The sequence below is a fragment of the Oncorhynchus clarkii genome, chromosome 8 (genome assembly GCF_045791955.1).
Source record: "Oncorhynchus clarkii lewisi isolate Uvic-CL-2024 chromosome 8, UVic_Ocla_1.0, whole genome shotgun sequence".
NCBI lineage: Eukaryota > Metazoa > Chordata > Actinopteri > Salmoniformes > Salmonidae > Oncorhynchus > Oncorhynchus clarkii.
The window spans coordinates 26,131,307-26,159,305 of record NC_092154.1 but is presented as its reverse complement, the minus strand read 5'-3'; the positions used below and the strand labels follow the sequence as shown (position 1 = coordinate 26,159,305).

At 40.8% G+C, this 27,999-nt stretch overlaps 1 protein-coding gene across 1 annotated transcript in view; it reads left to right on the top strand.

Moving 5' to 3' along the window:
* Window positions 1–24,544, top strand: part of LOC139415610 (opsin-5-like) — a 34,654-nt gene extending 10,110 nt beyond the window's left edge. Inside the window, exons 2-7 of the mRNA XM_071163724.1 lie at window positions 4,994–5,170; window positions 12,337–12,456; window positions 23,141–23,311; window positions 23,488–23,822; window positions 24,021–24,265; window positions 24,462–24,544. Coding sequence (XP_071019825.1) covers window positions 5,038–5,170; window positions 12,337–12,456; window positions 23,141–23,311; window positions 23,488–23,822; window positions 24,021–24,265; window positions 24,462–24,528 — 1,071 coding nt within the window. The 5' untranslated portion in view covers window positions 4,994–5,037 and the 3' untranslated portion in view covers window positions 24,529–24,544. The remainder of the gene's footprint in view (window positions 1–4,993; window positions 5,171–12,336; window positions 12,457–23,140; window positions 23,312–23,487; window positions 23,823–24,020; window positions 24,266–24,461) is intronic.
* The last annotated feature ends 3,455 nt before the right edge of the window (window positions 24,545–27,999 follow it).

Genomic DNA, 27,999 nt, shown 5'->3' with positions numbered 1-27,999 from the left:
AATGTCTCACTTTTTTTATGGTGTTAGATTCTGCTACCACCTTTCTTGAGGTCATACAGTTCTTTATCGGGATGTTCTCTCCTTTCAACATGTTCATTGGAATATCTTCCATAGAAGAAGTCCTGCTGTACAGAGTCAGACCCTTCTGCCTATGGCATGGACTGCAGAATTTCAAGTTACATTTTAGTTACACTCAAACAGTTCCAGTAACTATTTTTTCAATAGTAGCACACACGTCTTGTAGCCATATGAAAGGATTGTGTGAAACCCAGATATTTCATTACATTTAATTAACTATTCATTCAACTTTTACATTTTAGTCATTTAGCAGACGCTCTTATCCAGAGTGACTTAGTGATTATATACATTTTCATACTGGTCCACCATGGGAATCAAAGCAACAACCATGGTGCCCTGGTGTTTCAAGCGCCATGCTCTACCAACTGAGCCACACAGGACCATAAAGGTTAATTATATTGTGTGGTTGTTTTGTGGTGTCCCTCGGAGTCGTCAAAAATACGGAAGTTTTAGGACCTGCCAGTGTTTTACCGGTGATTGACAGACGTTGGGCATACATTGGGGGGAGTCATAATAATCTGATACTGGAAGTATCCCCTAAAATCGCTTCTGAAATCCTTTTTTTCTGAAATGATTTGTTTTAAAAGCTTCTTTTTTTTTTAAGAAACCAAATATTACCAATGTGACTGTTCACAGATCTCCTCATGTGTCCCCGACTCACTTTATGTAGGCCTACACCATGACTTGTCAAATACTAAGAGAATAATAAAGTGAGAGATGATGTGACTGTGCAAACTTCTGTTAGAATGTTTTAGTATTCCTCAGAGAGTGTGGTACCTAGGCTGAATTGTAGGAAACTGCACTGCTGGATACCTGGAGCATGGAAAAAATAACATTCTCTTCGCATAGAGAACATCTCAAAACTTTTATTGTGATTTTGTTTCATCTGGTAGACTTTGATGAAGTGTTTTGAAACTGACAAATACTATTTTGGGATGTGTAATGTTGTAGCTTCGACACGATGGCGGAATGATTGGCTCGCACCTGGCCTTTAGAGTTATAGAAAAATCTAACCTTTTGTCTGACTTGTTGGGAAAGGTCAGCTGTAAATGGACGATTGCTGGCTGGCTGCTGGTTCTCATAGCTGAGACACACCTTCAGAGCTTGGGGGTGTCTGCCATAGGATTCACTGCACTGATACTGGCCACAACAAACAAACTCCCCAGTCCACACGTACAGTGCCTAGTGAAAGTCTACACACCCCTTGCACAATCTTCACATTTGCCTACTGATGTACATAAAATACTCCACATTTCTAAATTGAATGAAAAACTATAGAACATTTTCCAAATGCATGAGAAAAAAAAGTATTGATTGTTTATGTCTTCACACCCCAGAGTTAATACTTGGTGGCAGCCATTACAGCTGTGAAACATTTAAAAAAGATTCTAACAACTTTGCACAACTGCTAAGGAAACATTGCTAAAAACATTGTCAAAATTGCTCAAGCTCAGTAAATTTGTTTGGGAGTCACTGATGGACAGCAATATTCAAACCTTGTCTCTGATTGTCGAGCAGATTTAAGTCAGGACTGAGACTGGACCATTCAGGAACACTCAACACCTATTGGAAGGCCATTCGGGTGTGTGTTTGGCATTAAAATGTGTGTAATTGTCCCTCTGAAAAATACAACTCTATGGCAGGGTTAGGTATTTAGAAGACTATGGCAGGGTTAGGTATTTAGAAGACTATGGCAGGGTTAGGTATTTAGAAGACTATGGCAGGGTTAGGTATTTAGAGGACTATGGCAGGGTTAGGTATTTAGAGGACTATGGCAGGGTTAGGTATTTAGAAGACATTGGCAGGGTTAGGTATTTAGAAGACATTGGCAGGGTTAGGTATTTAGAAGACTATGGCAGGGTTAGGTATTTAGAAGACTATGGCAGGGTTAGGTATTTAGAAGACTATGGCAGGGTTAGGTATTTAGAAGACTATGGCAGGGTTTAAAATTTAGAAGACTATGGCAGGGTTAGGTATTAAGAAGACATTGGCAGGGTTAGGTATTTAGAAGACTATGGCAGGGTTTGATATTTAGAAGACTATGGCAGGGTTAGGTATTAAGAAGACTATGGCAGGGTTTTTATCTGGGCTTTGCTCCTTTCGTATTTATTTTCATCATGACAAACTCCCCAGTCCCTGCTGATGACAAGCATACCCATAAAATGATGCAGCCACCACATTATTTGACTTAGGCTATACGCTTTGGGCTACAGATGAAAAAAGGCATGATGAACTTCACAGGGTGGTGAAAGTGCATGGTATGAGTTTGATGCTTCTTTCCAATAAAATGTCAAGGGTCTTATTCTGGTGACATGATGATCGATGCTTGGCTGCCATTTGACAAATAAAAATGAATCTAGCTATTTTGTCCATAATAATATCATCATGTAGGCTATACCTGCATATATATCTGGCTAAAGTGAACGTGCCAAGACTAGAGTGGGTACATTCGCTATATAATGTAACAGTTTTTTTTGTGACAAAACCATCAGTAGAGTTGAAAATGAGACGGAAACCCATTTAACTTGCCATTTTTATTCGGTGTATGGGAATTTACTGTAAAAGCTTGTTTTATGTGCACTACCTCATCACGCACAGCCTTTCATCCACAATATCTCCATTTGATGAAAACACATCTCTGGTGAGAAAATGTGCATGTTGTTTTTGTGCGGATTTTAGAATATTCAAATGAAAATATGTAACCAATTGGATGGGAACTTAGCTTAATGACTCCCAAGCAAATTTACTGAGCTTGAGCAATTTTAACAAAAACAATGGATAAATGTTTCCCTAACAATTGGGCAAAGTTGTTGGAATCATATTCAAAATGATTCACAGCTGTACTGGCTGCTGAAGGTGCTTGCACCTAGCATTGTCTCTGGGGAATGAACACATGCAATAATACATGTCATTTTTGGGGGTGGGAAAATGTTATAGACATTGTTTTTACTTTTATTTTTTTTACTTGCAGTCGGTTGTGCAGATCGGTAGGTGAAAAATCCAATCAATTCCCTTTTGAGATTTAATTTGAAGGCAGATAAATGTGAAGGCTGTGCAAGGCGTGTGTAGACTTTCAATTAGCTAGGCTAACTGTTTATGTTGGATGTGGTACAGTGGTTCTGCAGCAAGGCTCTGGATCTATAGCTAGTTTATGGGGTCTGTTAAGATGCTGGTGAGCTTGGATGTTTATGTAGGTGGCACAGATGAATGATGATTATGGTGATGAAGATAGAGAAAGAGTTGCTGTTGTTGATGATGATGATGATGATGATGATGAAGATAATGATTGATTTGATGTAACAAATGTGAAGAAAAACCATGTTGTTGACAGGTCAGGGTCAAGCCATCAATCTTGTGCCAGGGGTAATTGTTTGCCAACTATTCTTCTCTTTTGAACATTAGCCTGGAGTAAGAATATGTTTCATGCTCCAAAATCTGTCATTGCTGTCCAATTGTATGTCCGTGTCAAATAAGTTTCATATAGAATGGCCATAGCAAAACATAATTGTGTATTGTTGCAACAATTAAGGTTGTGTCCAATGGTTTGCTGACATGTTTTTATGGACTGGTCCTGACAGTTCCATACTCCACTTTGCAACAACAACAACTGCTGAACACCTCTACAATGGAAAGCCATTACTAAATTACTATGTAACAACATGTTGTTGATACCAGAGTAGCTACAGGTTTATTACACAGGTATAAGACTAACTTATTCTGTAGTCTGTTGGCGAGGTTAACTTGCACATCAACAGCAATAGAATGATATCTGTCTCCTGTTGTGTCTTTCAGTTTAGAATGTCAGTGTGAACTCTTTAGAATCAACGGTGATGTCAGAGCTGGAACAGAGCTGGCCCTTACAGGCCACTGCATGCTGAAGGACCTACTATTCAGCGGAAAGACATTTCGCAAAAGGATTATAGTGTTTGATTGTGTGTGTGTGTGTGTGTGTGTGCGTGCTTGTTTGTGTGTGTGATTAAACTTTAACTCTTGTGGACTCATGAATCCCATGCAGCAGTCCTTGTATGACCACCAGAAAATGGAGGTTATCTGTTTTCACAAATTACTGTGTTTGTGTGCGTGCATTAGGGTGTGATTTGGTGTCTGGTTTGGGGGTGTTTGTGTGTCCAGTTTCTGCATTTTAACTCAAAAACAGTGTAACTAAAACACTAAAGAAAATGTTTATAATCAGATTTCGATGTTAATTTAGTCTCTGGCTAAAGTTATGTGCTTCTTAGTTTAGATTGAATTTCCAAGAAAGGGTCAGTCTAACCCTTGCTGCTGTTGTGTCGCTTGATTGCACTTTCTAGAAAACAGGTGACAAACAAACCTACCTGTCCAGTCTCTCCAGGATTCTGCAATTCTGAGTTCACCATTTTTTTTGTTGCAAAATCAACAATTTCCTGCATATCAGAGGAGACTGGTGGGATGAGCTATAGGAGGACGGGCTCAATGTAATGGCTGGAATGAATTAATGTAATGGAGTCAAACATGTGTTTGATGTGTTTGATACCTTCCATTTATTCCATTTCAGCTATGACAATGAACCGGTCCTCCTTTATCTCCTCCAACCAGCTTCCACTACTGCATATTCTGCGAGGGCTCGCAAATTTGACCAATCACTGCGCTATTTCCACACAAAACAGTCAAACCCATCACTGCAGTATAAAAATAGGGCTCACAATTTCAACCTGTCCCGCACATTTACCGCATAATGTGGTTCAGTCAAGCCACACGGCAACTAACTTTTACCCTTGTCAGCGCATTTTTGCGACAAATTGCCATGCAAAATGTCAGAATTGCTGTAGAAAAATATCACCTCAAATCTTTGCAAAATCCTGGAGATCTGAAAGTATGTGTCACCAATACAAATGTATTTCTGACTGTTTCAGTGTGGACACATTGTATTCAACAGGTTCATTTTGCTTTGGCTGCCCAGGAAGCGGTTGACACCTAAGCATGGCTCTTACGGGGAATGAGACCTCAGCTCGCCCCGATTATGTCCCCCATTATCTCCTCGAGGGTGATCCATTTGCCTCCAAGCTGTCCAAGGAGGCCGACATCGTGGCTGCCTTCTACATCTGCATCATAGGTAAGTGTCAATAAAGTACAGAGAGGTACACTGCATAGGGAAGTAGACTCATCAATACACTCCCTCATATCCTCTGCTCCACCATCTCTCTTGAGGCATAGCCTAACCATTCTTCACTGTAAGGAGAAATTCTAATTCGATTACGTTTGCATTCAGTTCTGATTCATCAAGGCTGCCCATTGATGTAAGAAGTATTCAAAATGTATTTGAAAAGGGTTTTGAATAGAAGGTCAATAACTCATCCCTACTGTAAAATATGGTGGTGGATCTTTGATGTTATGAGGCTATTTTGTTTCCACTGGTCCTGGGAACTTTGTTAAGATCAGTTGCACAATCATGAACTTTACCAAGGACCAGGACATTTCAGCCAAAACCTGGTTGTCTCTGCCAGGAGGCTGAAAGTTGGCTGCAAATAGATCTTCCAGCAGGACAATAACCCCAAGCACACATCAAAATCCATTAAAAAAAATATTAATTGACCACAAAATCAACACTTTGCAATGGTCATCTCAGTCTCCGGACTTGAAACCCCATTGAAAACCTGTGGTTTGAATTGAGGAGGCCAGTCTATAAACGCAGATGAAGGACATCAAGGTTCTGGAGGAATGGTCTAAGATCCCTCCCAAATGTTCTCCAATCTCATAAAACATTTTAGGAAAAGGCTCAGTGTAGTTATCCTCTCAAGGGGAGGGTGCTGGAGCATTTAAAACGGGGGATCCAATAATTTTACACTTATTTTTTATTTTTATTACTTGTTAAACAAATTCTCTTTCTCTGAGCAATAAAATAATATATATTTGCAATCCTTTTGAGCATACAATACAGCTCACTATTGTATGATTTATTTTAGAGTATTTTTTGCTCATCTTTGTCAAGGGTGTCAATAATGATGAATCGCACTATACATCCTACTTTGAAAATGCAGCTCTGCATCGGCATTTTAATGTCGACATGATCTTAACCCCTAGAATAGCTTTAGGGATTGAAAAATGTGAATTCAAGGAAGTTCCATCTCTTTTGTCCTCATGTTGGGGTTTTCTGCTGTACAGTGCTTTGCAAAAGTATTCATCCCCCTTGGCGTTTTTCCTATTTTGTTGGATTTCAACCTGTAATTTAAAGGGATTTTTATTTGGACATGTAATGGACATGCATAAAATAGTCCAAATTGGTGAAGTGAAATTTAAAAAAAATACTTATTAAAAAAATTATACAAAATAAAAAACGGAAAAGTGGTGCATGCATACATATTTACCCCCTTTGCTATAAAGCCCCTAAATAAGATCTGGTGCAACCAATGACCTTCAGAAGTGACATACAGTGCCTTGCGAAAGTATTCGGCCCCCTTGAACTTTGCGACCTTTTGCCACATTTCAGGCTTCAAACATAAATATATAAAACTGTATTTTTTTGTGAAGAATCAACAACAAGTGGGACACAATCATGAAGTGGAACGACATTTATTGGATATTTCAAACTTTTTTAACAAATCAAAAACTGAAAAATTGGGCGTGCAAAATTATTCAGCCCCCTTAAGTTAATACTTTGTAGCGCCACCTTTTTCTGCGATTACAGCTGTAAGTCGCTTGGGGTATGTCTCTATCAGTTTTGCACATCGAGAGACTGACATTTTTTCCCATTCCTCCTTGCAAAACAGCTCGAGCTCAGTGAGGTTGGATGGAGAGCATTTGTGAACAGCAGTTTTCAGTTCTTTCCACAGATTCTCGATTGGATTCAGGTCTGGACTTTGACTTGGCCATTCTAACACCTGGATATGTTTATTTTTGAACCATTCCATTGTAGATTTTGCTTTATGTTTTGGACCGTTGTCTTGTTGGAAGACAAATCTCCATCCCAGTCTCAGGTCTTTTGCAGACTCCATCAGGTTTTCTTCCAGAATGGTCCTGTATTTGGCTCCATCCATCTTCCCATCAATTTTAACCATCTTCCCTGTCCCTGCTGAAGAAAAGCAGGCCCTAACCATGATGCTGCCACCACCATGTTTGACAGTGGGGATGGTGTGTTCAGCTGTGTTGCTTTTACGCCAAACATAACGTTTTGCATTGTTGCCAAAAAGTTCAATTTTGGTTTCATCTGACCAGAGCACCTTCTTCCACATGTTTGGTGTGTCTCCCAGGTGGCTTGTGGCAAACTTTAAACGACACTTTTTATGGATATCTTTAAGAAATGGCTTTCTTCTTGCCACTCTTCCATAAAGGCCAGATTTGTGCAATATACGACTGATTGTTGTCCTATGGACAGAGTCTCCCACCTCAGCTGTAGATCTCTGCAGTTCATCCAGAGTGATCATGGGCCTCTTGGCTGCATCTCTGATCAGTCTTCTCCTTGTATGAGCTGAAAGTTTAGAGGGACGGCCAGGTCTTGGTAGATTTGCAGTGGTCTGATACTCCTTCCATTTCAATATTATCGCTTGCACAGTGCTCGTTGGGATGTTTAAAGCTTGGGAAATCTTTTTGTATCCAAATCCGGCTTTAAACTTCTTCACAACAGTATCTCGGACCTGCCTGGTGTGTTCCTTGTTCTTCATGATGCTCTCTGCGCTTTTGACGGACCCCTGAGACTATCACAGTGCAGGTGCATTTATACGGAGACTTGATTACACACAGGTGGATTGTATTTATCATCATTAGTCATTTAGGTCAACATTGGATCATTCAGAGATCCTCACTGAACTTCTGGAGAGAGTTTGCTGCACTGAAAGTAAAGGGGCTGAATAATTTTGCACGCCCAATTTTTCAGTTTTTGATTTGTTAAAAAAGTTTGAAATATCCAATAAATGTCATTCCACTTCATGATTGTGTCCCACTTGTTGTTGATTCTTCACAAAAAAATACAGTTTTATATCTTTATGTTTGAAGCCTGAAATGTGGCAAAAGGTCGCAACGTTCAAGGGGGCCGAATACTTTCGCAAGGCACTGTAATTAGTTAAATAAAGTCCACCTGTGTGCAATCTAAGTGTCACATGATTTGTCACATGATCTCAGTGTATATATATATACAACTGTTCTGAAAGGCCCCAGTCTGCAACACCACTAAGCAAGCGGCACCATGAAGACCAAGGAGCTCTCCAAACAGGTCAGGGACAAAGTTGTGGAGAAGTAAAGATCAGGGTTGGGTTATAAAAAAATATTAGAAACTTTGAACATCACACAGAGCTCCATTAAATTCAATATTTAAAAGATGTAAAGAATATGGCACCACAACAAACCTGCCAAGAGAGGGCTGCCCACCAAAACTCACGGACCAGGCAAGGAGTACATTAATCAGAGAGGCAACAAAGAGACCTAAAATATCCCTGAATGAGCTGCAATGCTCCACAGCGGAGATTGGAGTATCTGTCCATAGGATCACTTTAAGCTGTACACTCCACAGAGCTGGGCTTTACGGAAGAGTGTCCAGAAAAAAATAAGCAAACACTTTTGGTGTTCTTTTGGTGTTCCCCAAAACGCATGTGGGAGACTCCCCAAACATATTGAGGAAGGTACTCTGGTCAGATGAGACAAAAATGTAGCTTTTTGGCTCTCAAGGAAAACGCTATGTCTGGTGCAAACCCAACACCTCTCATCACCTCGAACACCATCCCCACAGTGAAGCATGGTGGTGGCAGCATCATGCTGTGGGGATGTTTCTCATTGGCAGGGACTTGGAAACTGGTCAGAATTGAAGAAATGATGGATGGCGCTAAATACAGGGAAATTCTTGAGGGAAACCTGTTTCAGTCTTCCAGAGATTTGAGACTGGGATGGAGGTTCACCTTCCAACAGAACAATGACCCTAAGCATACTGCTAAAGCAACACTCAAGTGGTTTAAGGGGAAACATTTAAATGTCTTGGAATGGCCTGGTCAAACCCAGACATCAATTCAATTGAGAATCTGTGGTATGACTTAAAGATCGCTGTACACCAGCGGAACCCATCCAACTTGAAGGCGCTGGGGCAGTTTTGCCTTGAAGAATGGGCAACAATCCCAGTGGCTAGATGTGCCAAGCTTAAAAAGACATACCCAAAGAGACTTGCAGCTGTAATTACTTCAAAATGTGTCTCCCAAAATGGGGGTGAATAGTTACGCACGCTCAAGTTTTCAGTTTTTTTGTATTTTTTCTTGTTTCACAATAAAACATATTTTGCATCTTCAAAATGGTAGGCATGTTGTGTAAATCAAATGATACAAACCCCCCAAAATCCATTTTAATTCCAGGTTGTAAGGCAACAAAATATGAAAAAATGCCAAGGGGGTGAATACTTTTTGCAAGCCGTTGTGTATCCATTACTGAACTGTGCATTTACAGTGACTCAAATCAAGTGAGTGGATAAACACAAGAATATATTGATTTATAGAAATATACAGTTATGCAATCTCTGTCCCTGTGCTATGCTCACCTTTGTACAGTAGTACAACATTGGGGTAACTCAGGATTTATTTTCCGGTCTGTCAGATTATCTTTTCGTTTCTCTACTTGAGGCTGTGTACCTGTCACTAATATTTTCTTGTTATTTAATCTCGCCACAACTGTGTGTGTTCAGATTGTTTTTCATAGCAACTCAGTATTTTATATTTTACACTGTGCTGAGCCATTTGCAAGCCATGTAATGCCCTGTTTAGTCTAACTAACGTCCTGACCCAACAAACCAATGGTGGTGAAGATGTCTCATGCATTTTGATGCGGCTATTCAGTGAGATATATGGATACTGTGGTGTCTGTCTATTAATTGATTCATGTCCTTTTTGAGAGGACACACTCTATAGGTTACCAAATGAATTTAGTATTAACTCGATCCATTCACTGTGTGTTTGGTGTGTTTTCAGAATGTATAAACATGTTTCGCCTGTTTGGTTTAGCTTAAATCTGTTTTTTAAGAGACTTTCAAACTCTGCTTGAATTCCTCTGTTGAGATCCTAACGGTCTGTCTACGGTATGCTGGTAATTTAACAAAGTGACTGGAATTCTTGGTAATTTGGGTAATTAACAGAAATCTATGGCAATCTTTGTCAATTTTGGTAATTTATTCTTGAATAATTGTAAAAAGAAATATATGAATACATAGTATTAATGTATTATATCTGTGTTCATATTGTCCATGGGTTTCCAGTAGAGACCATTTGGTTCAAGAGAAAATAGCCTAATTAATGAAAAAAGCATCTACGTATACAAGAATGGCATTGTTTTCAATTAACTCTGCAAATCTTCCAACTATTCACTTTTTTTTCACAACTGCAACCAGTTTGATGCCAAAACATTGACAACAAATACATATTAACATTGTAAAATAAATAAAACATGGTACAACAATATATATAGAGGATATTTGATGCTGAGACAAATGGTATTCACTAAGATGATGGTTTATGTTTTACATCTTTGTCATTCTATTTGTTTCTTCATCTTATTCAGTTATTGTACATATTTGACATGTGACAAGGCCACACATAGGGCCAGAGATACTCAAAGTACTCAAAAGTGCCACTAAATGTTTTGTCATATATTACATAAAGTTACATAAATATGACTCCCTTTTTGAACCCTAACTGTGCTTCAGGTTTGTGTTGATGGGAAAGGCAGGCAGCAGTGAACGGGGACATCCAAGTATCTTCTACAGAGAGAAAGGAAATGTTTTGACATCAAAGTGATGAGGTTTACAAGGACGTTCAGGGTGTACAGTAAATGACATATAAGATCAGGTCTGCTTGGAAATTCCTGTTGACCTCCCAGTCCCACGAAACAAGTTCAGGACATTCAAATGATCATGAGCCAAATACAACATGAGCCAAATACAATCTCACCTTACCGTGAAATGCTTACATACAAGCCCTTAACCAACAATGCAGTTTTAAGAAAATAGAGTTAAGAAAATATTTACTGAATTTAAAATATGTATACTAAAAAAAGTAACACAATAATGTTTCTTCATGCCCCATATACATAACTAGGCAAGTCAGTGAAGAACAAATTCATATTTACCCTGTTGACTTACCAAGGAACAGTGTGTTAACTGTGTTGTTCAGGGGCAGAACAACAGATTTTTATGTTGTCACCGCTGGGCCCAACACTCTAACCACTAGGCTACCTACCACCCTAAAATATATACATACATATCTACATATCCTGATCTATTTGAAATGGAATAAGAATTGGATTTTACTCCAAGATGTTCAGTCCAGATCCTATGCCCACCTTCATCACTGAAAAAACAAACAAACTGGAACCTCATTTGATATTTTTTTCTAATCTGTTTATCATATGATAGCAGTCAAATGAAAGAGATATTTCATTTATCTTTTCTTTGAATTTATCTCAATAAATTGCTTTGTGTGTGAAACAGGGTCATTCAGCTGATGCAGTCCAGAGTGAATGGGAGAATGAGACACATTCACTGGAGAATGAGCACTAGAGATTCTGCCCTTCATACCGTATCCACTCATATCACCTAGAATAGAGCAGAGGATACAGCCTGTCTACCACTGATTCCAGTCCAGTAAGGGGACAGGGACCATGGAGGAAGGTTAAGCTGTTATCAGCAGACTGACGTTGTTATTGACAAATAAATACATGTTTGTGAAGGACAGATGAGCAACAACGAAGAGCATCAATAGGAATACAAATAAGTTGTCATGTGTAATCGGAGTCCATTCAATGTGTTGTCACATGTAATTAGCACAACTTGTGTCACACACATAGTGGGTGTGTAGACATGAGTCAAAGCAAAAGTCATAGAGATGACAAATTATTTATTCCTTTCTTTTGTGCATGGATATCAATTACTTAAAAGCATATTGATAATTTCAGACTGAGGGTGGATGTCAAAAACCTTTGTTTTCTTGTGAAAGTAGACAGTAGTCAAAAAGTGATCAACCCAAACATGCATGTACACTGCCTTTACCCACAACCCACCTGTCTTTTTTAACTTAACAGTAGGGCATGCATCATGATCATGTATCAAGGCTCTAGAGATAAACACACACAGGGCAAAATCTCACGTATTAATAGGGATAGTATTACGACATTATAATTAAACCAATTAAACCTTATAATTAAACCAATTATGCCATAGGCCTAAGTATGTAAATGAACCAACTTATAGGTACACCCTGTCAGGTTGCATTTTTACAACTTGTCATGTATTCCTCTTGTCCTCTGTTTTCTCTGCAGGGATCCTGTCTGCCACAGGAAATGGCTATGTTATATACATGACCATCAAACGCAAGACAAAGCTAAGGCCACCTGAGCTCATGACAGTTAACTTAGCCATCTTTGACTTTGGCATATCAGGTAAACCATTCCGCAGGCTTTTCATAAAGTATGTCCATTTACAGTGAGTCTCTGCACAGAACATTGTCCGGTGGATTAGTCCCGTGTATTCTGTGTATTTAAATTCAGAACAGCATGTATATGAGCAATGTTAGCGAGGCATTAACATTCTCGGCTGTACATCCTGACACATGGGAATGGTTGTCATGGATGGAAGAAGATGAAGTGGTGGAATATAATGACAACAAAGAAAGAGAAATAGGGAGAGAGAACCACAGAGTTGTTTTAAAATCATAGACATCATACAACTGACATCATTGTTTGAAGTCTCATCATCTGATCCCAGGTCTGTGGGTGGATGTCAAAAACCTCCACACCTAATATCCCAGTCTCTCTCTGTCTTAATCACCATTGTTGAACTATATTACATTGATATTTCATTGTTGGGTGTGGAGTGCCTAATTACACTCCTGTCTCTCTTTGAGAACTATTGATGCATGTTCCATCAATTCCTTGAAAATTAATATTAACGTAACAGGCCAATATTTCTCTCAATCATTTACCTTTTTAGGCATGTTTGATAACTCAATACTAGAGAATGCTAAATTGTGGCTAAACCTGAAATTGGTCCTTTATCACCACCATATGGATATTAGAGGAACAGCATCACATTAACGCCAAAGTTACTCCACATGGCCTGTTGATCACAACACATCGATAGACTAGGCCTTTGATGTACAAGAGATTTAGTTCCATTGCAAACAGTCGTCTTAGTTAAGAAATGTAGTTTAAAAAATAACATTTATTGTGAATATTTTAGTACCTCAATAAGTCATAGCTGTGACCCAGCCAGAAGCAGAATTCACAACAGTGTGTCGCTCTGTCTCAGAACAAGTTCTGGCCAGCTCTCTGTGCCTCATACAACCACAGGATTCTCACTTGTTTATCTGTGTCTGGGCCAACTACGTCCCTCTGTATGAGACGTTCGTATTGCTCTCTAGGATTAGAACCATTGTCCACAGAAGACAACAGGCATAATCTATTTGTGTCTGCCAGATTTGCATTTTGGGAATATCAGAGGTCCAGAATGTTCCAGAATGACCTAGAATGGCCCAGAAGGTCCAGAATGGTTGAAAGTCCATTTTGTTTGGTCGTCATTTTAACCTGATACTGTAGAAATCATGAACTGAGACAAAGAGTCTATTGCTAACTATGAGAGTTGGTAGAGAGTACAGCTTTACTTGCTGGACCTCTGTGGCGTCAGACGGGTGCAGTGAGGATGTCTCTTCACACAATGATGGGAACGATATAGGGCACTGGGAAACACTATTTATGATCAGCTCTTCTGTCACATGCTTTGCCTCAGGATTGTTAATATACTATATCTGTTTCAAGCAGACCACCCTAATCCCTGTGCCCAAGAACACTAAGGCAACCTGCCCAAATGACTACAGACCCATAGCACTTATGTCCGTAGCCATGAAGTGCTTTGAAAGGCTGGTAATGGCTCACATTAACACCATTATCCCAGAAACCCTGGACCCACTCCAATTTGCATACAGCCCAAACAGATCCACAAATGATGCAATCTACAGTGCCTTGCGAAAGTATTCGGCCCCCTTGAACTTTGCGACCTTTTGCCACATTTCAGGCTTCAAACATAAAGATATAAAACTGTATTTTTTTGTGAAGAATCAACAACAAGTGGGACACAATCATGAAGTGGAACGACATTTATTGGATATTTCAAACTTTTTTAACAAATCAAAAACTGAAAAATTGGGCGTGCAAAATTATTCAGCCCCCTTGAGTTAATACTTTGTAGCGCCACCTTTTGCTGCGATTACAGCTGTAAGTCGCTTGGGGTATGTTTCTATCAGTTTTGCACATCGAGAGACTGACATTTTTTCCCATTCCTCCTTGCAAAACAGCTCAAGCTCAGTGAGGTTGGATGGAGAGCATTTGTGAACAGCAGTTTTCAGTTCTTTCCACAGATTCTCGATTGGATTCAGGTCTGGACTTTGACTTGGCCATTCTAACACCTGGATATGTTTATTTTTGAACCATTCCATTGTAGATTTTGCTTTATGTTTTGGATCATTGTCTTGTTGGAAGACAAATCTCCGTCCCAGTCTCAGGTCTTTTGCAGACTCCATCAGGTTTTCTTCCAGAATGGTCCCGTATTTGGCTCCATCCATCTTCCCATCAATTTTAACCATCTTCCCTGTCCCTGCTGAAGAAAAGCAGGCCTAAACCATGATGCTGCCACCACCATGTTTGACAGTGGGGATGGTGTGTTGAGAGTGATGAGCTGTGTTGCTTTTACGCCAAACATAACGTTTTGCATTGTTGCCAAAAAGTTCAATTTTGGTTTCATCTGACCAGAGCACCTTCTTCCACATGTTTGGTGTGTCTCCCAGGTGGCTTGTGGCAAACTTTAAACGACACTTTTTATGGATATCTTTAAGAAATAGCTTTCTTCTTGCCACTCTTCCATAAAGGCCAGATTTGTGCAATATACGACTGATTGTTGTCCTATGGACAGAGTCTCCCACCTCAGCTGTAGATCTCTGCAGTTCATCCAGAGTGATCATGGGCCTCTTGGCTGCATCTCTAATCAGTCTTCTCCTTGTATGAGCTGAAAGTTTAGAGGGACGGCCAGGTCTTGGTAGATTTGCAGTGGTCTGATACTCCTTCCATTTCAATATTATCGCTTGCACAGTGCTCCTTGGGATGTTTAAAGCTTGGGAAATCTTTTTGTATCCAAATCCGGCTTTAAACTTCTTCACAACAGTATCTCGGACCTGCCTGGTGTGTTCCTTGTTCTTCATGATGCTCTCTGCGCTTTTAACGGACCTCTGAGACTATCACAGTGCAGGTGCATTTATACGGAGACTTGATTACACACAGGTGGATTGTATTTATCATCATTAGTCATTTAGGTCAACATTGGATCATTCAGAGATCCTCACTGAACTTCTGGAGAGAGTTTGCTGCACTGAAAGTAAAGGGGCTGAATAATTTTGCACGCCCAATTTTTCAGTTTTTGATTTGTTAAAAAAGTTTGAAATATCCAATAAATGTAGTTCCACTTCATGACAGTGTCCCACTTGTTGTTGATTCTTCACAAAAAAATACAGTTTTATATCTTTATGTTTGAAGCCTGAAATGTGGCAAAAGGTCGCAAAGTTCAAGGGGGCCAAATACTTTCGCAAGGCACTGTATATTGCACTCCACACTGCCCTTTCCCACCTGGACAAAAGGAACACCTACATGAGAATGCTATTAATTGACTACAGCTCAGGGTTCAACACCATAGTACCCTCAAAGCTCATCACTAAGCTAAGGATCCTGGGACTAAACTCCTCTCTCCTGGACTTCCTAACGGGCCACCCCCAAGTGGTGAGGGTAGGTAGCAACACATCCGCCATGCTGATCCTAAACACTGGAGCCCCTCAGGGGTGCGTGCTCAGTCCCCTCCTGTACTCTCTGTTCACCCACGACTGCGTGGCCAGACACAACTCCAACACCATCATTAAGTTTGCAGATGACACAACTGATCACCGACAACGACGAGACAGCCTATAGGGAAGAGGTCAGAGACCTGGCCGGGTGGTGCCAGAATAACAACCTATGCCTCAACGTAATCAAGACAATGCAGATGGTTGTGGACTACAGGAAAAGGAGGACCGAACACGCCCCATTCTCATCGACGAGGCTGTAGTGGAGTAGGTGGAGAGCTTCAAGTTCCTTGGTGTCCACATCACCAACAAACTAGAATGGTCCAAACACACCAAGACAGTCGTGAAGAGGGCACGACAAAGCCTATTACCCCTCAGGATACTAAAGATTTGTCATGGGTCCTCAGATCCTCAAAAGGTTCTACAGCTGCAACATCGAGAGCATCCTGACTGACTGACATGACTGGTTGCATCATTGCCTGCTACGGCAACTGCTCGGCCTCCGACTGAAAGGCACTACAGAGGGTAGTGTGTACAGCCCAGTACATCACTGGGATTGTTAATATACTATATCTGTTTCAAGCAGACCACCCTAATCCCTGTGCCCAAGAACACTAAGGCAACCTGCCCAAATGACTACAGACCCATAGCACTTATGTCCGTAGCCATGAAGTGCTTTGAAAGGCTGGTAATGGCTCACATTAACACCATTATCCCAGAAACCCTGGACCCACTCCAATTTGCATACAGCCCAAACAGATCCACAAATGATGCAATCTACAGTGCCTTGCGAAAGTATTCGGCCCCCTTGAACTTTGCGACCTTTTGCCACATTTCAGGCTTCAAACATAAAGATATAAAACTGTATTTTTTTGTGAAGAATCAACAACAAGTGGGACACAATCATGAAGTGGAACGACATTTATTGGATATTTCAAACTTTTTTAACAAATCAAAAACTGAAAAATTGGGCGTGCAAAATTATTCAGCCCCCTTGAGTTAATACTTTGTAGCGCCACCTTTTGCTGCGATTACAGCTGTAAGTCGCTTGGGGTATGTTTCTATCAGTTTTGCACATCGAGAGACTGACATTTTTTCCCATTCCTCCTTGCAAAACAGCTCAAGCTCAGTGAGGTTGGATGGAGAGCATTTGTGAACAGCAGTTTTCAGTTCTTTCCACAGATTCTCGATTGGATTCAGGTCTGGACTTTGACTTGGCCATTCTAACACCTGGATATGTTTATTTTTGAACCATTCCATTGTAGATTTTGCTTTATGTTTTGGATCATTGTCTTGTTGGAAGACAAATCTCCGTCCCAGTCTCAGGTCTTTTGCAGACTCCATCAGGTTTTCTTCCAGAATGGTCCCGTATTTGGCTCCATCCATCTTCCCATCAATTTTAACCATCTTCCCTGTCCCTGCTGAAGAAAAGCAGGCCTAAACCATGATGCTGCCACCACCATGTTTGACAGTGGGGATGGTGTGTTGAGAGTGATGAGCTGTGTTGCTTTTACGCCAAACATAACGTTTTGCATTGTTGCCAAAAAGTTCAATTTTGGTTTCATCTGACCAGAGCACCTTCTTCCACATGTTTGGTGTGTCTCCCAGGTGGCTTGTGGCAAACTTTAAACGACACTTTTTATGGATATCTTTAAGAAATAGCTTTCTTCTTGCCACTCTTCCATAAAGGCCAGATTTGTGCAATATACGACTGATTGTTGTCCTATGGACAGAGTCTCCCACCTCAGCTGTAGATCTCTGCAGTTCATCCAGAGTGATCATGGGCCTCTTGGCTGCATCTCTGATCAGTCTTCTCCTTGTATGAGCTGAAAGTTTAGAGGGACGGCCAGGTCTTGGTAGATTTGCAGTGGTCTGATACTCCTTCCATTTCAATATTATCGCTTGCACAGTGCTCCTTGGGATGTTTAAAGCTTGGGAAATCTTTTTGTATCCAAATCCGGCTTTAAACTTCTTCACAACAGTATCTCGGACCTGCCTGGTGTGTTCCTTGTTCTTCATGATGCTCTCTGCGCTTTTAACGGACCTCTGAGACTATCACAGTGCAGGTGCATTTATACGGAGACTTGATTACACACAGGTGGATTGTATTTATCATCATTAGTCATTTAGGTCAACATTGGATCATTCAGAGATCCTCACTGAACTTCTGGAGAGAGTTTGCTGCACTGAAAGTAAAGGGGCTGAATAATTTTGCACGCCCAATTTTTCAGTTTTTGATTTGTTAAAAAAGTTTGAAATATCCAATAAATGTAGTTCCACTTCATGACAGTGTCCCACTTGTTGTTGATTCTTCACAAAAAAATACAGTTTTATATCTTTATGTTTGAAGCCTGAAATGTGGCAAAAGGTCGCAAAGTTCAAGGGGGCCAAATACTTTCGCAAGGCACTGTATATTGCACTCCACACTGCCCTTTCCCACCTGGACAAAAGGAACACCTACATGAGAATGCTATTAATTGACTACAGCTCAGGGTTCAACACCATAGTACCCTCAAAGCTCATCACTAAGCTAAGGATCCTGGGACTAAACTCCTCTCTCCTGGACTTCCTAACGGGCCACCCCCAAGTGGTGAGGGTAGGTAGCAACACATCCGCCATGCTGATCCTAAACACTGGAGCCCCTCAGGGGTGCGTGCTCAGTCCCCTCCTGTACTCTCTGTTCACCCACGACTGCGTGGCCAGACACAACTCCAACACCATCATTAAGTTTGCAGATGACACAACTGATCACCGACAACGACGAGACAGCCTATAGGGAAGAGGTCAGAGACCTGGCCGGGTGGTGCCAGAATAACAACCTATGCCTCAACGTAATCAAGACAATGCAGATGGTTGTGGACTACAGGAAAAGGAGGACCGAACACGCCCCATTCTCATCGACGAGGCTGTAGTGGAGTAGGTGGAGAGCTTCAAGTTCCTTGGTGTCCACATCACCAACAAACTAGAATGGTCCAAACACACCAAGACAGTCGTGAAGAGGGCACGACAAAGCCTATTACCCCTCAGGATACTAAAGATTTGTCATGGGTCCTCAGATCCTCAAAAGGTTCTACAGCTGCAACATCGAGAGCATCCTGACTGACTGACATGACTGGTTGCATCATTGCCTGCTACGGCAACTGCTCGGCCTCCGACTGAAAGGCACTACAGAGGGTAGTGTGTACAGCCCAGTACATCACTGGGGCTAAGCTGTCTGCCATCCAGGACCTCAACACCAGGCGGTGTCAGAGGAAGGCCCTAAACATTTCCAAAGACCCCAGCCACCCCAGTCATAGACTGTTCTCTTTACTACTGCATGACAAGCAATACTGGAGCGCCAAGTCTAGGACCAAAAGGCTTCTCAACAGCTTTTACCCCTAAGCCATAATACTCCTGAACAGGTAATCAAATGGCTACCTGGACTATTGGCATTGTCCCACCTCCCAACCCCTCTTTGACGTTGCTGCTACTCTCTGTTTATCATATATGTATAGTCACTTTTAACAATACATTCATGTACATACTACCTCAATTAGCCCGACTAATCGGTGCCCCCGCACATTGGCTACCCGGACTATCTACATTGTGTCCTGCCACCCACCACCAGCTAGCCCCTCTTTTACACTACTGCCATTCTCTGTTTATCATATATGCATAGTTACTTTAACCATACCTACACTTACATACAGTTGAAGTCGGAAGTTTACGTACACTTAGGTTGGAGTCATTAAAACTTGTTTTTCAACAACTCCACAAATTTCTTGTTAACAATCCTTTGTTTTGGCCAGTCGGTTAGAACATCTACTTTGTGCATGACACAAGTCATTTTTCCAACAATTGTTTACAGATAGATTATTTCACATCACAATTCCATTGGGTCAGAAGTTTGCATACACTAAGTTGACTGTGCCTTTAAACAGCTTGGAAAATTCCAAAAAAGGATGTCATGGCTTTAGAAGCTTCTGATAGGCTAATTGACATAATTTGAGACAATTGGAGGTGTACCTGTGGATGTATTTCAAGGCCTACCTTCAAACTCAGTGCCTCTTTGCTTGACATCATGGTAAAATCAAAAAATGGTAGACCTCCACAAGTCTGGTTCATCCTTGGAAACAATTTCCAAATGCCCGAAGGTACCACGTTCATCTGTACAAACAATAGTACGCAAGTATTAACTCCATGGGACCACACAGCCGCCATACCGCTCAGAAAGGAGATGCGTTCTGTCTCCTAGAGATGAATGTACTTTGTTGCGAAAAGTGCAAATCAATCCCAGAACAGCAGCAAAAGGACCTTGTGAAGATGCTGGAGGAAACAGGTACAAAAGTGTCTATATCCACAGCAAAACGAGTCCTATATCAACATAACCTGAAAGGCCGCTCAGCAAGGAAGAAGCCACTGCTCCAAAACCGCCATAAAAAAAGCCAGACTATGGTTTGCAACTGAACATGGGGACAAAGATCGTACTTTTGGAGAAATGTCCTCTGGTCTGATGAAACAAAAATGGAACTGTTTGGCCATAATGACCATCGTTATGTTTGGAATAGAAAGGGGAGGCTTGCAAGCCGAAAAACACCATCCCAACCATGAAGCACGGGGGTGGCAGCATCATGTTGTGGGGGTGCTTTGCTGCAGGAGGGACTGGTGCACTTCACAAAATAGATGGCATCTTGCAGATGGAAAATGATGTGGATATATTGAAGCAACATCTCAAGACATCAGTCAGGAAGTTGAAGCTTGGTCGCAAATGGGTCTTCCAAATGGACAGTGACCCCAAGCATACATCCAAAGTTGTGGCAAAATGGCTTAAGGACAACAAAGTCAAGGTATTGGAGTGGCCATCACAAAGTCCTGACCTCAATCCCATAGAAAATTTGTGGGCAGAACTGAAAAAGCTTGTGCGAGCAAGAAGGCCTACAAACCTGATTCAGTTACACCAGCTCTGTCAGGAGAAATGGGCCAAAAGGCTACCCGCAACGTTTGACCCAAGTAAAGCAATTTAAAGGCAATGCTATCAAATACTAATTGAGTGTATGTAAACTTCTGACCCACTGGGAATGTGATGAAAGAAATAAAAGCTGAAATAAATAATTCTCTCTACTATTATTCTGACAATTCACATTCTTAAAATAAAGTGGTGATCCTAACTGACCTAAGACAGGGTTTTTACTATGATTAAATGTCAGGAATTGTGGAAAACTGAGTTTAAATGTAGTTGGCTAAGGTGTATGTAAACTTCCGACTTCAACCGTACTACTACAATTTACCCGACTAACCGGTGCCTGTATATAGCCTCCGCTACTTTTATAGCCTCGCTACTGTATATAGCCTCGCTACTGTTATTTTTCACTCTTTTTACTGTTGTTTTTATTTTTTTACTTATCTATTGTTCACCTAATACCTATTTTTTACTTAAAAGTTGCACTGTTGCTTAGGGCCTGTAAGTAAGCATTTCACTGTTGTATTCGGCACACGTGACAAATAACCTTTGATTTGATTTGATCATTGAGGGATCTGAAAAAAACAGCACTTGTTTTCTGTGAAGTGGATGAAGACGATGGTTTTCATTGTGATTCTCATACATTCTCATGACTACTACATTACTGTACATGCATACTATACAGTACCAGTCAAAGTTTGGATGCACCTGCTCATTCAAGGATATTTCTTTATTCTATTTTCTACATTGTAGAATAATACTGAAGACATTAAAGCTGAAATAACACATGGAGTCATGTAGTAACCAAAAAAGTGTTAAACAAAACTAAAATATATTTAAAATGTGATATTCTTCAAAGTAGCCACTCGTTACCTTGATGACAGCTTTGCACACTCTTGGCATTCTCTCAACCAGCTTCATCAGGTAGTCACTTGGAATGCATTTCAATTAGCAGGTTTGCCTTGTTAAATGTTAATTTGTGGAATTTCTTTCCTTCTTCATGAATTTGAGCCAATCAGTTGTGTTGTGACATGGTAGGGGTGGTATACAGAAGATAGCTCTATTTGGTAAAAGACCAAGTCCTTATTATGGCAAGAATAGCTCAAATAAGCAAAAAGAAATAACGGTCCATCATTACTTTATGACATGAAAGTCAGTCAATCCCGAAAATGTCAAGAACTTTGAAAGTTTCTTCAAGTGCAGTCACAAAAACCATCAAGTGCTATGATGAGACTGGCTCTCACGAGGACCACCACAGGAAAGGAAGACCCAGAGTTGCAGAAGATAAGTTAATTGGAGTTACCAGCCTCAGAAATTGCAGCCCAAATAAATGCTTCACAGAGTTCAAGTAACTGACACATCTCAACATCAACTGTTCAGAAAAGACTGGGTGAATCAGGCCTTCATGGTCAAATTTCTGCAAAGAAACCACTAGTAAAGGACACCAATAAGAAGAAGAGACTTGTTTGGGCCAAGAAACAAGAGCAATGGACATTAGACTGGTGGAAATCTGTCCTTTGGTCTGAGATTTTGGGTTCCAACCGCCGTGTCTTTGTGAGACGCAGAGTAGTTGAACGATGATCTCTGCATGTGTGGTTCACACCGTGAAGCATCCAGGAGGAGGTGTGATGGTGTGGGGGTGCTTGCTGGTGACACTGTCTGTGATTTATTTAGAGTTCAAGGCACACTTCACCAGCATGGCTACCACAGCATTCTGCAGCGATACGCCATTCCATCTAGTTTGCGCTTAGTGGGAGTACAATTTGTTTTTCAATAGAACAATTACCCAAGACACACCGTGTAAGGGCTATTTGACCAAGAAGGAGATGGAGTGCTGCATCAGATGACCTGGCCTCCACAATCACTTGACCTCAACCCATTTGAGATGGTTTGGGATGAGTTGGACCGCAGATTGAATGAAAAGCAGCCAACAAGTGCTCAGCATATGTGGAAACCCCCTCAAGACTGTTGGAAAAGCATTCCAGGTGAAGCTGGTTGAGAGAATGCCAAGAGTGTGCAAAGCTGCCATCAAGGCAAAGGGTGGCTACTTTGAAGAATCTTAAACATAAAATATATTTGGATTTGTTTAACACTTTTTTGGTTACTACATGATTCCTTCCATAAGTGTTATTTCATCGCTTTGATGTCTCACTATTATTCTACAATGAATAAAATAGTAAAAATAAAGAAAAACCCTTAAATGAATAGGTGTGTTCAAACTTTTGACTGGTACTGTACATTCCCATGTCTTTACAGCACACAGTGATCATCTGAGGTGGTAACGTCTCTGTGTTTCCTCTTGAAGTCACAGGGAAACCGTTCTTTGTGGCGTCCAGTTTCTCCCACCGCTGGCTGTTTGGTTGGGAGGGCTGTCGTTTCTATGGTTGGGCTGGCTTCTTCTTCGGTGTTGGCAGCCTCATCACCATGACCGTAGTTAGCCTAGACCGATACCTCAAGATCTGTCATCTCAGATACGGTACAGTGGGCTATGCTCTCAGTTTGTGTTAGATTTACAGTAACACAAGACCTTTATTAGAATGAATAATTAGCACTTTTGAGTGATCTGTGATATCTGAACAGTTTGAATAAACACTTTATTGTGATAATGAACCAATAAATGATCAATCCCTCTGCCCAAAATTCTGCCCACAGGTACTTGGCTGATGAGGCACCATGCCTTCCTGTGTCTGGTGTTTGTCTGGCTCTACGCAGGCTTCTGGGCCACCATGCCCCTGGTGGGCTGGGGCAGCTACGCACCAGAGCCATTTGGCACTTCCTGTACCCTGGACTGGTGGCTGGCCCAGACCTCCGTGGCGGGCCAGAGCTTCGTCATGGCCATCCTCTTCTTCTGCCTTATCTTCCCCACCGGCATCATCGTCTTCTCCTATGTTATGATAATCTTCAAGGTCAACTCCTCAGCTAAAGAGATCTCCCACTTTGACACCAGGAACAAGAACAGCCATAGCCTGGAGATGAAACTGACCAAGGTGTGTGTGTGTGTGTGTGTGTGTGTGTGTGTGTGTGTGTGTGTGTGTGTGTGTGTGTGTGTGTGTGTGTGTGTGTGTGTGTGTGTGTGTGTGTGTATCCGTGTCCGTGTGTGTGTGTATATACACGGAACCTTACCTCAGAGATGCTTTTACTATTGTGGAACAGACCTGTGATGTGGTTCTACTTATGTCCTCCAGGTGGCGATGTTGATCTGTGCTGGTTTCTTGATAGCGTGGATCCCGTATGCAGTGGTCTCAGTGGTGTCTGCGTTTGGCGAGCCCGACTCAGTGCCTATCTCTGTCTCTGTGATCCCCACTCTGCTGGCTAAGTCCTCTGCCATGTACAACCCCATCATCTACCAAGTTATTAACCTGAAACGCTCCTGTGCAAAATCCTCCTGTTTCCAAGTCCTGAAGAAGTGTAGACATTTTAAAAAGTCAAGGTATTATTACTTTCTCTTCTACTTTCTATTCCTCTGAACAGATTGTAGATCAACAGTTAAAACGGTGTAGTTTACGTTTATTTTGTTTCACTGGTTACTAGTTTGAGGTTAAACTGCATAGTTTAACATTTACAGGTTACTAGATCAAGAGTTAAAACTGCATAGTTTAACTTTTCTCTCGTTGTATCTCCCATAGGATTTACACCATTTCTGTCTCACTTAAAGACAGACCATCCGTAAAAGAGTCTCACAGTGAAATGTGAGAAAAGGACAGTGATTCTCTTCTGTGAAATGACTCTTAGTTTTTCCCCTCACCAGTCCAATCACAACCCTGCTATCAACTGCTAAGACATGGACCACCGCTCACCACCCAGACCTACGCAACCCAGCCTTGCGGTATCTATGTTCCTGCTCCAAACAGCTCTCTGTACTCTCCTACTTCATGTCCCTCTCTGTGTTTACAGCTCAAGGCTGGCGCCAAAATGTTTTTTTTTTTACACTTTGTACAGATGATTTTGTATTGTGTACTCGTGCACCTGTGACTTGCATAGTTTGAAGACATTTAAACCTTTATGTGCACCTGTAAGATCTAAAGCGCTGTTCAGAAAGAGGTATGATATACTCTAAAGAGAGCTGGAGGGACTGTGGCGTTGGCGTTTAGCGTTGTCCCCGGCTTCAGGCAGGTCTGACTGTAGCAGCACTTTTCATCAACGATCAAAGTCATCATATGATTCTTACTGTCCCTCTATGCATGTTCACAGATGCCGTTGACGTCACGAAACGAAATACCATTTTAGATCATGCACAAGCTGCACGGTCCACTGCTCCGTAGCAGCCAGTGGATGAAGTGGTTGGACCAAATAATGAAGGAAAACATCACAGCAAAGTCTGTTAAAGTAGTGGCTATGTCTTACAGCACTATGTTCCTGTCATTGGTAACCATTCTGTATGCACTGATGTCAGTCTTAGTTGAGATCAATGTTGGTAGTAAAGGTTTAACCCATTCAAAGTGAAGTATATTCACACACAAGTAGTCAGAAATCCTTCACTAACAACAGTTACCAAAAATGTACACACAGCACCTTAGCTGGAGTCCTTAATGGGGAAATTGCCACGTCCGTTTGCGATATTAAAACAACAAAGAAGTTACTGCAAACCATAAACACTGTTTCTTTATTCTCTCAGACATCATTGCAAATGCAATAGAACAGCAAAATATGTACTGCAATTGTTTTTACCACGTTGGCCGACGCTCCTAACCCCCACTTTGTCAACAAAACAAAAACAAATATACCTAAGAGCCGCAATGAACAGGGTTCACAGGATCAGTTGGATAGCAACCCAAGGAAATGACGTTGAACCAACATGGAATAGACATTGAATTGACGTCTGTGACCAGTAGGAAAACAAGCAGTCTAGCATGTTGGAACTATTTCACATTGTCTAATGCAGACGAACCAAGTCCACTTGATCAATAGTTATTGCTCTAGTATCCTATGGTGCCACTGGTGCCAATGACATCTATAGTCCCTCCAACTGGCCTGGTGCAGCCATTTAAAGTTGCAGTGACTTTATATAGAGCCCCACACTGGAGGTGCCATAATACCCATAAAACCTACAGGGAAATGGTTTCAATCGTTTTCCCACCATTCACTACACAAAACACAGCCCTTATTTGAAGTGTTTCTAAAACCCCCTATTGGAAATGGTGGAAAAATGTTTGGAACCATTTCCCTGTTTGACCGCTAGGTTTTCTGCGTATTATGACTTATACGGTGGTACTCTATTCACAAAGCTTCTAAGAACACATACATAATGTTTACATATAAAATTGTATGGCCCCATGTTCATCGGTTCAGTTCCTATAGCCTCTAGTGGTGTAGCGTGGCTGACTTTGAATGCAGAAAGTAATCATTCTCAAATTCATTACAGGTTAATTCATTGAGTGTATATACCAAATCTGGAGTCAATCTGATTCATGAGAATAAGATTTGTCAAATATTTGAAGCATTAGCATCTGTACGAACATGCATCTATATGTACTGTGCGTACATATCGGAATGCAGCAACATTTCAAAACCATTAACATTAACGACTGATGTAATGAGTCTAAATACAAAATCTGGAGTAATTGTGAGATATAGTTCACAAGGAGAAACCATTGCAGATCATTTTGAGCATTAGTGTTACATACGCAAATAATTTGTTAATAGTTTCCTTGTTTTTGGAGATAGCAATTCCAAATTCTGTCAAGGTATATCTTAGGGGAGATGACACATTTCAAGTTTATAGGCCACTGTGGAGTGGATTTACAATGGTTTAAATGGACACATTAAATCAGATTTTTGTACATTCCACATTTTCTGTCATTTGGTCCTATGGTTCATCAGCAGAAGATTAAAAAATATATTTTTTAGCATATGTGCTAATCTGCATCTACTGGTATAGTGTGGCCATCTTTGAAAGAGTTCAAATACCAACTTTTGGAGTAAATCTGACTTTTAGTCCACGAGAAGAAGATTTTGTATGATTATTTTAAGCATTAGCTTTACATAGTCAAAAAAGTGAATTGTTCATAGTTTTGTTATTGTTTAAGATATCAATGCCAAATTGAACATGGTTCATCATGGTAATGTCTTTGATGAGTATAAAAGTTTCAAGTTGATAGGCTATTGTGAAGGGGATTTACAAGCGGTTTAAATGGACATTTAAAATCTGATTTCCTGATTATCAATAACTCAGCCATCTCTTAACCAATCCCGTAGCCTTCCTCAAACTACGTTAAGCGATGTACCATGGGCCTACATACCGAAGTTGGTGTTATTTGGTTCATGAGAATACGTTTTCAAAGGTTTTCCAAAATGTCTAAGATGGAGGCAAATTTGTTCAGCATGAGAAAAGACACCTCATTCCAAGGTTTCTCCTGATCAAACAAGGTGGAGGAAATTAGGGTTTAAGTGGGACTGCTTATAACAGCGCCATCTATAGGCCATCAGAACCATTCTTTTTGACCAAGTTACTCAAGGCATTTAGTTTCTGTGCACCAAATTAGAATGAAAATGACCAATCCATGATTGAGTTATTTGGCCATCTAAAAAAAAAAAATATTTATATATATCTAAGAATAACGATAGCTTTCACAGCTTTGCTGTGAGCTCCTAATAAGTGGCACTGTTTCCCCTACTGTGTCTTTAACTCACATCTTTAACTCACATTGAGACAGGCTACAAGGCAACTTCTGAGAGTGTTCTCTTAGTCTACTCAAGAGCTGGAACTCTGATTAAAGTGTTTACATGTTCTAATAAATCGAAAGATTGCTCAGAAGTCTGAGTGTTTTAATCAGTTTATGCTTACTTCACAATAATGTTTATTAAAAGTATTTTACATGATACTGTGTGCGCGTGTGTATGGGGTCCAGGCATATGCAAGAAAACCATTTTTTGAAAAACATCTAAATATTCAGTGGAAATAATTATCTTATTGGTTATTATAAAATGTCATACTGTCAATTTTTGTATTTTGAACTGTTCATCTCCACTCTAACTGAGATGGTCAGTAAAAACACAAGTATGGCTGTGTTGGGATGTCCTGTCAAGGCCTGAAACATCCACAGACAGTGGGTGATAGCGGTTGATGACTTGAGAGGACCAGGTCTCACTGACCTCTTCAGAACAATGGAAAGGCAGAAGGATCAACACACCTGCACTCAGCCCAAGGGCCTAACATTGGCAAGA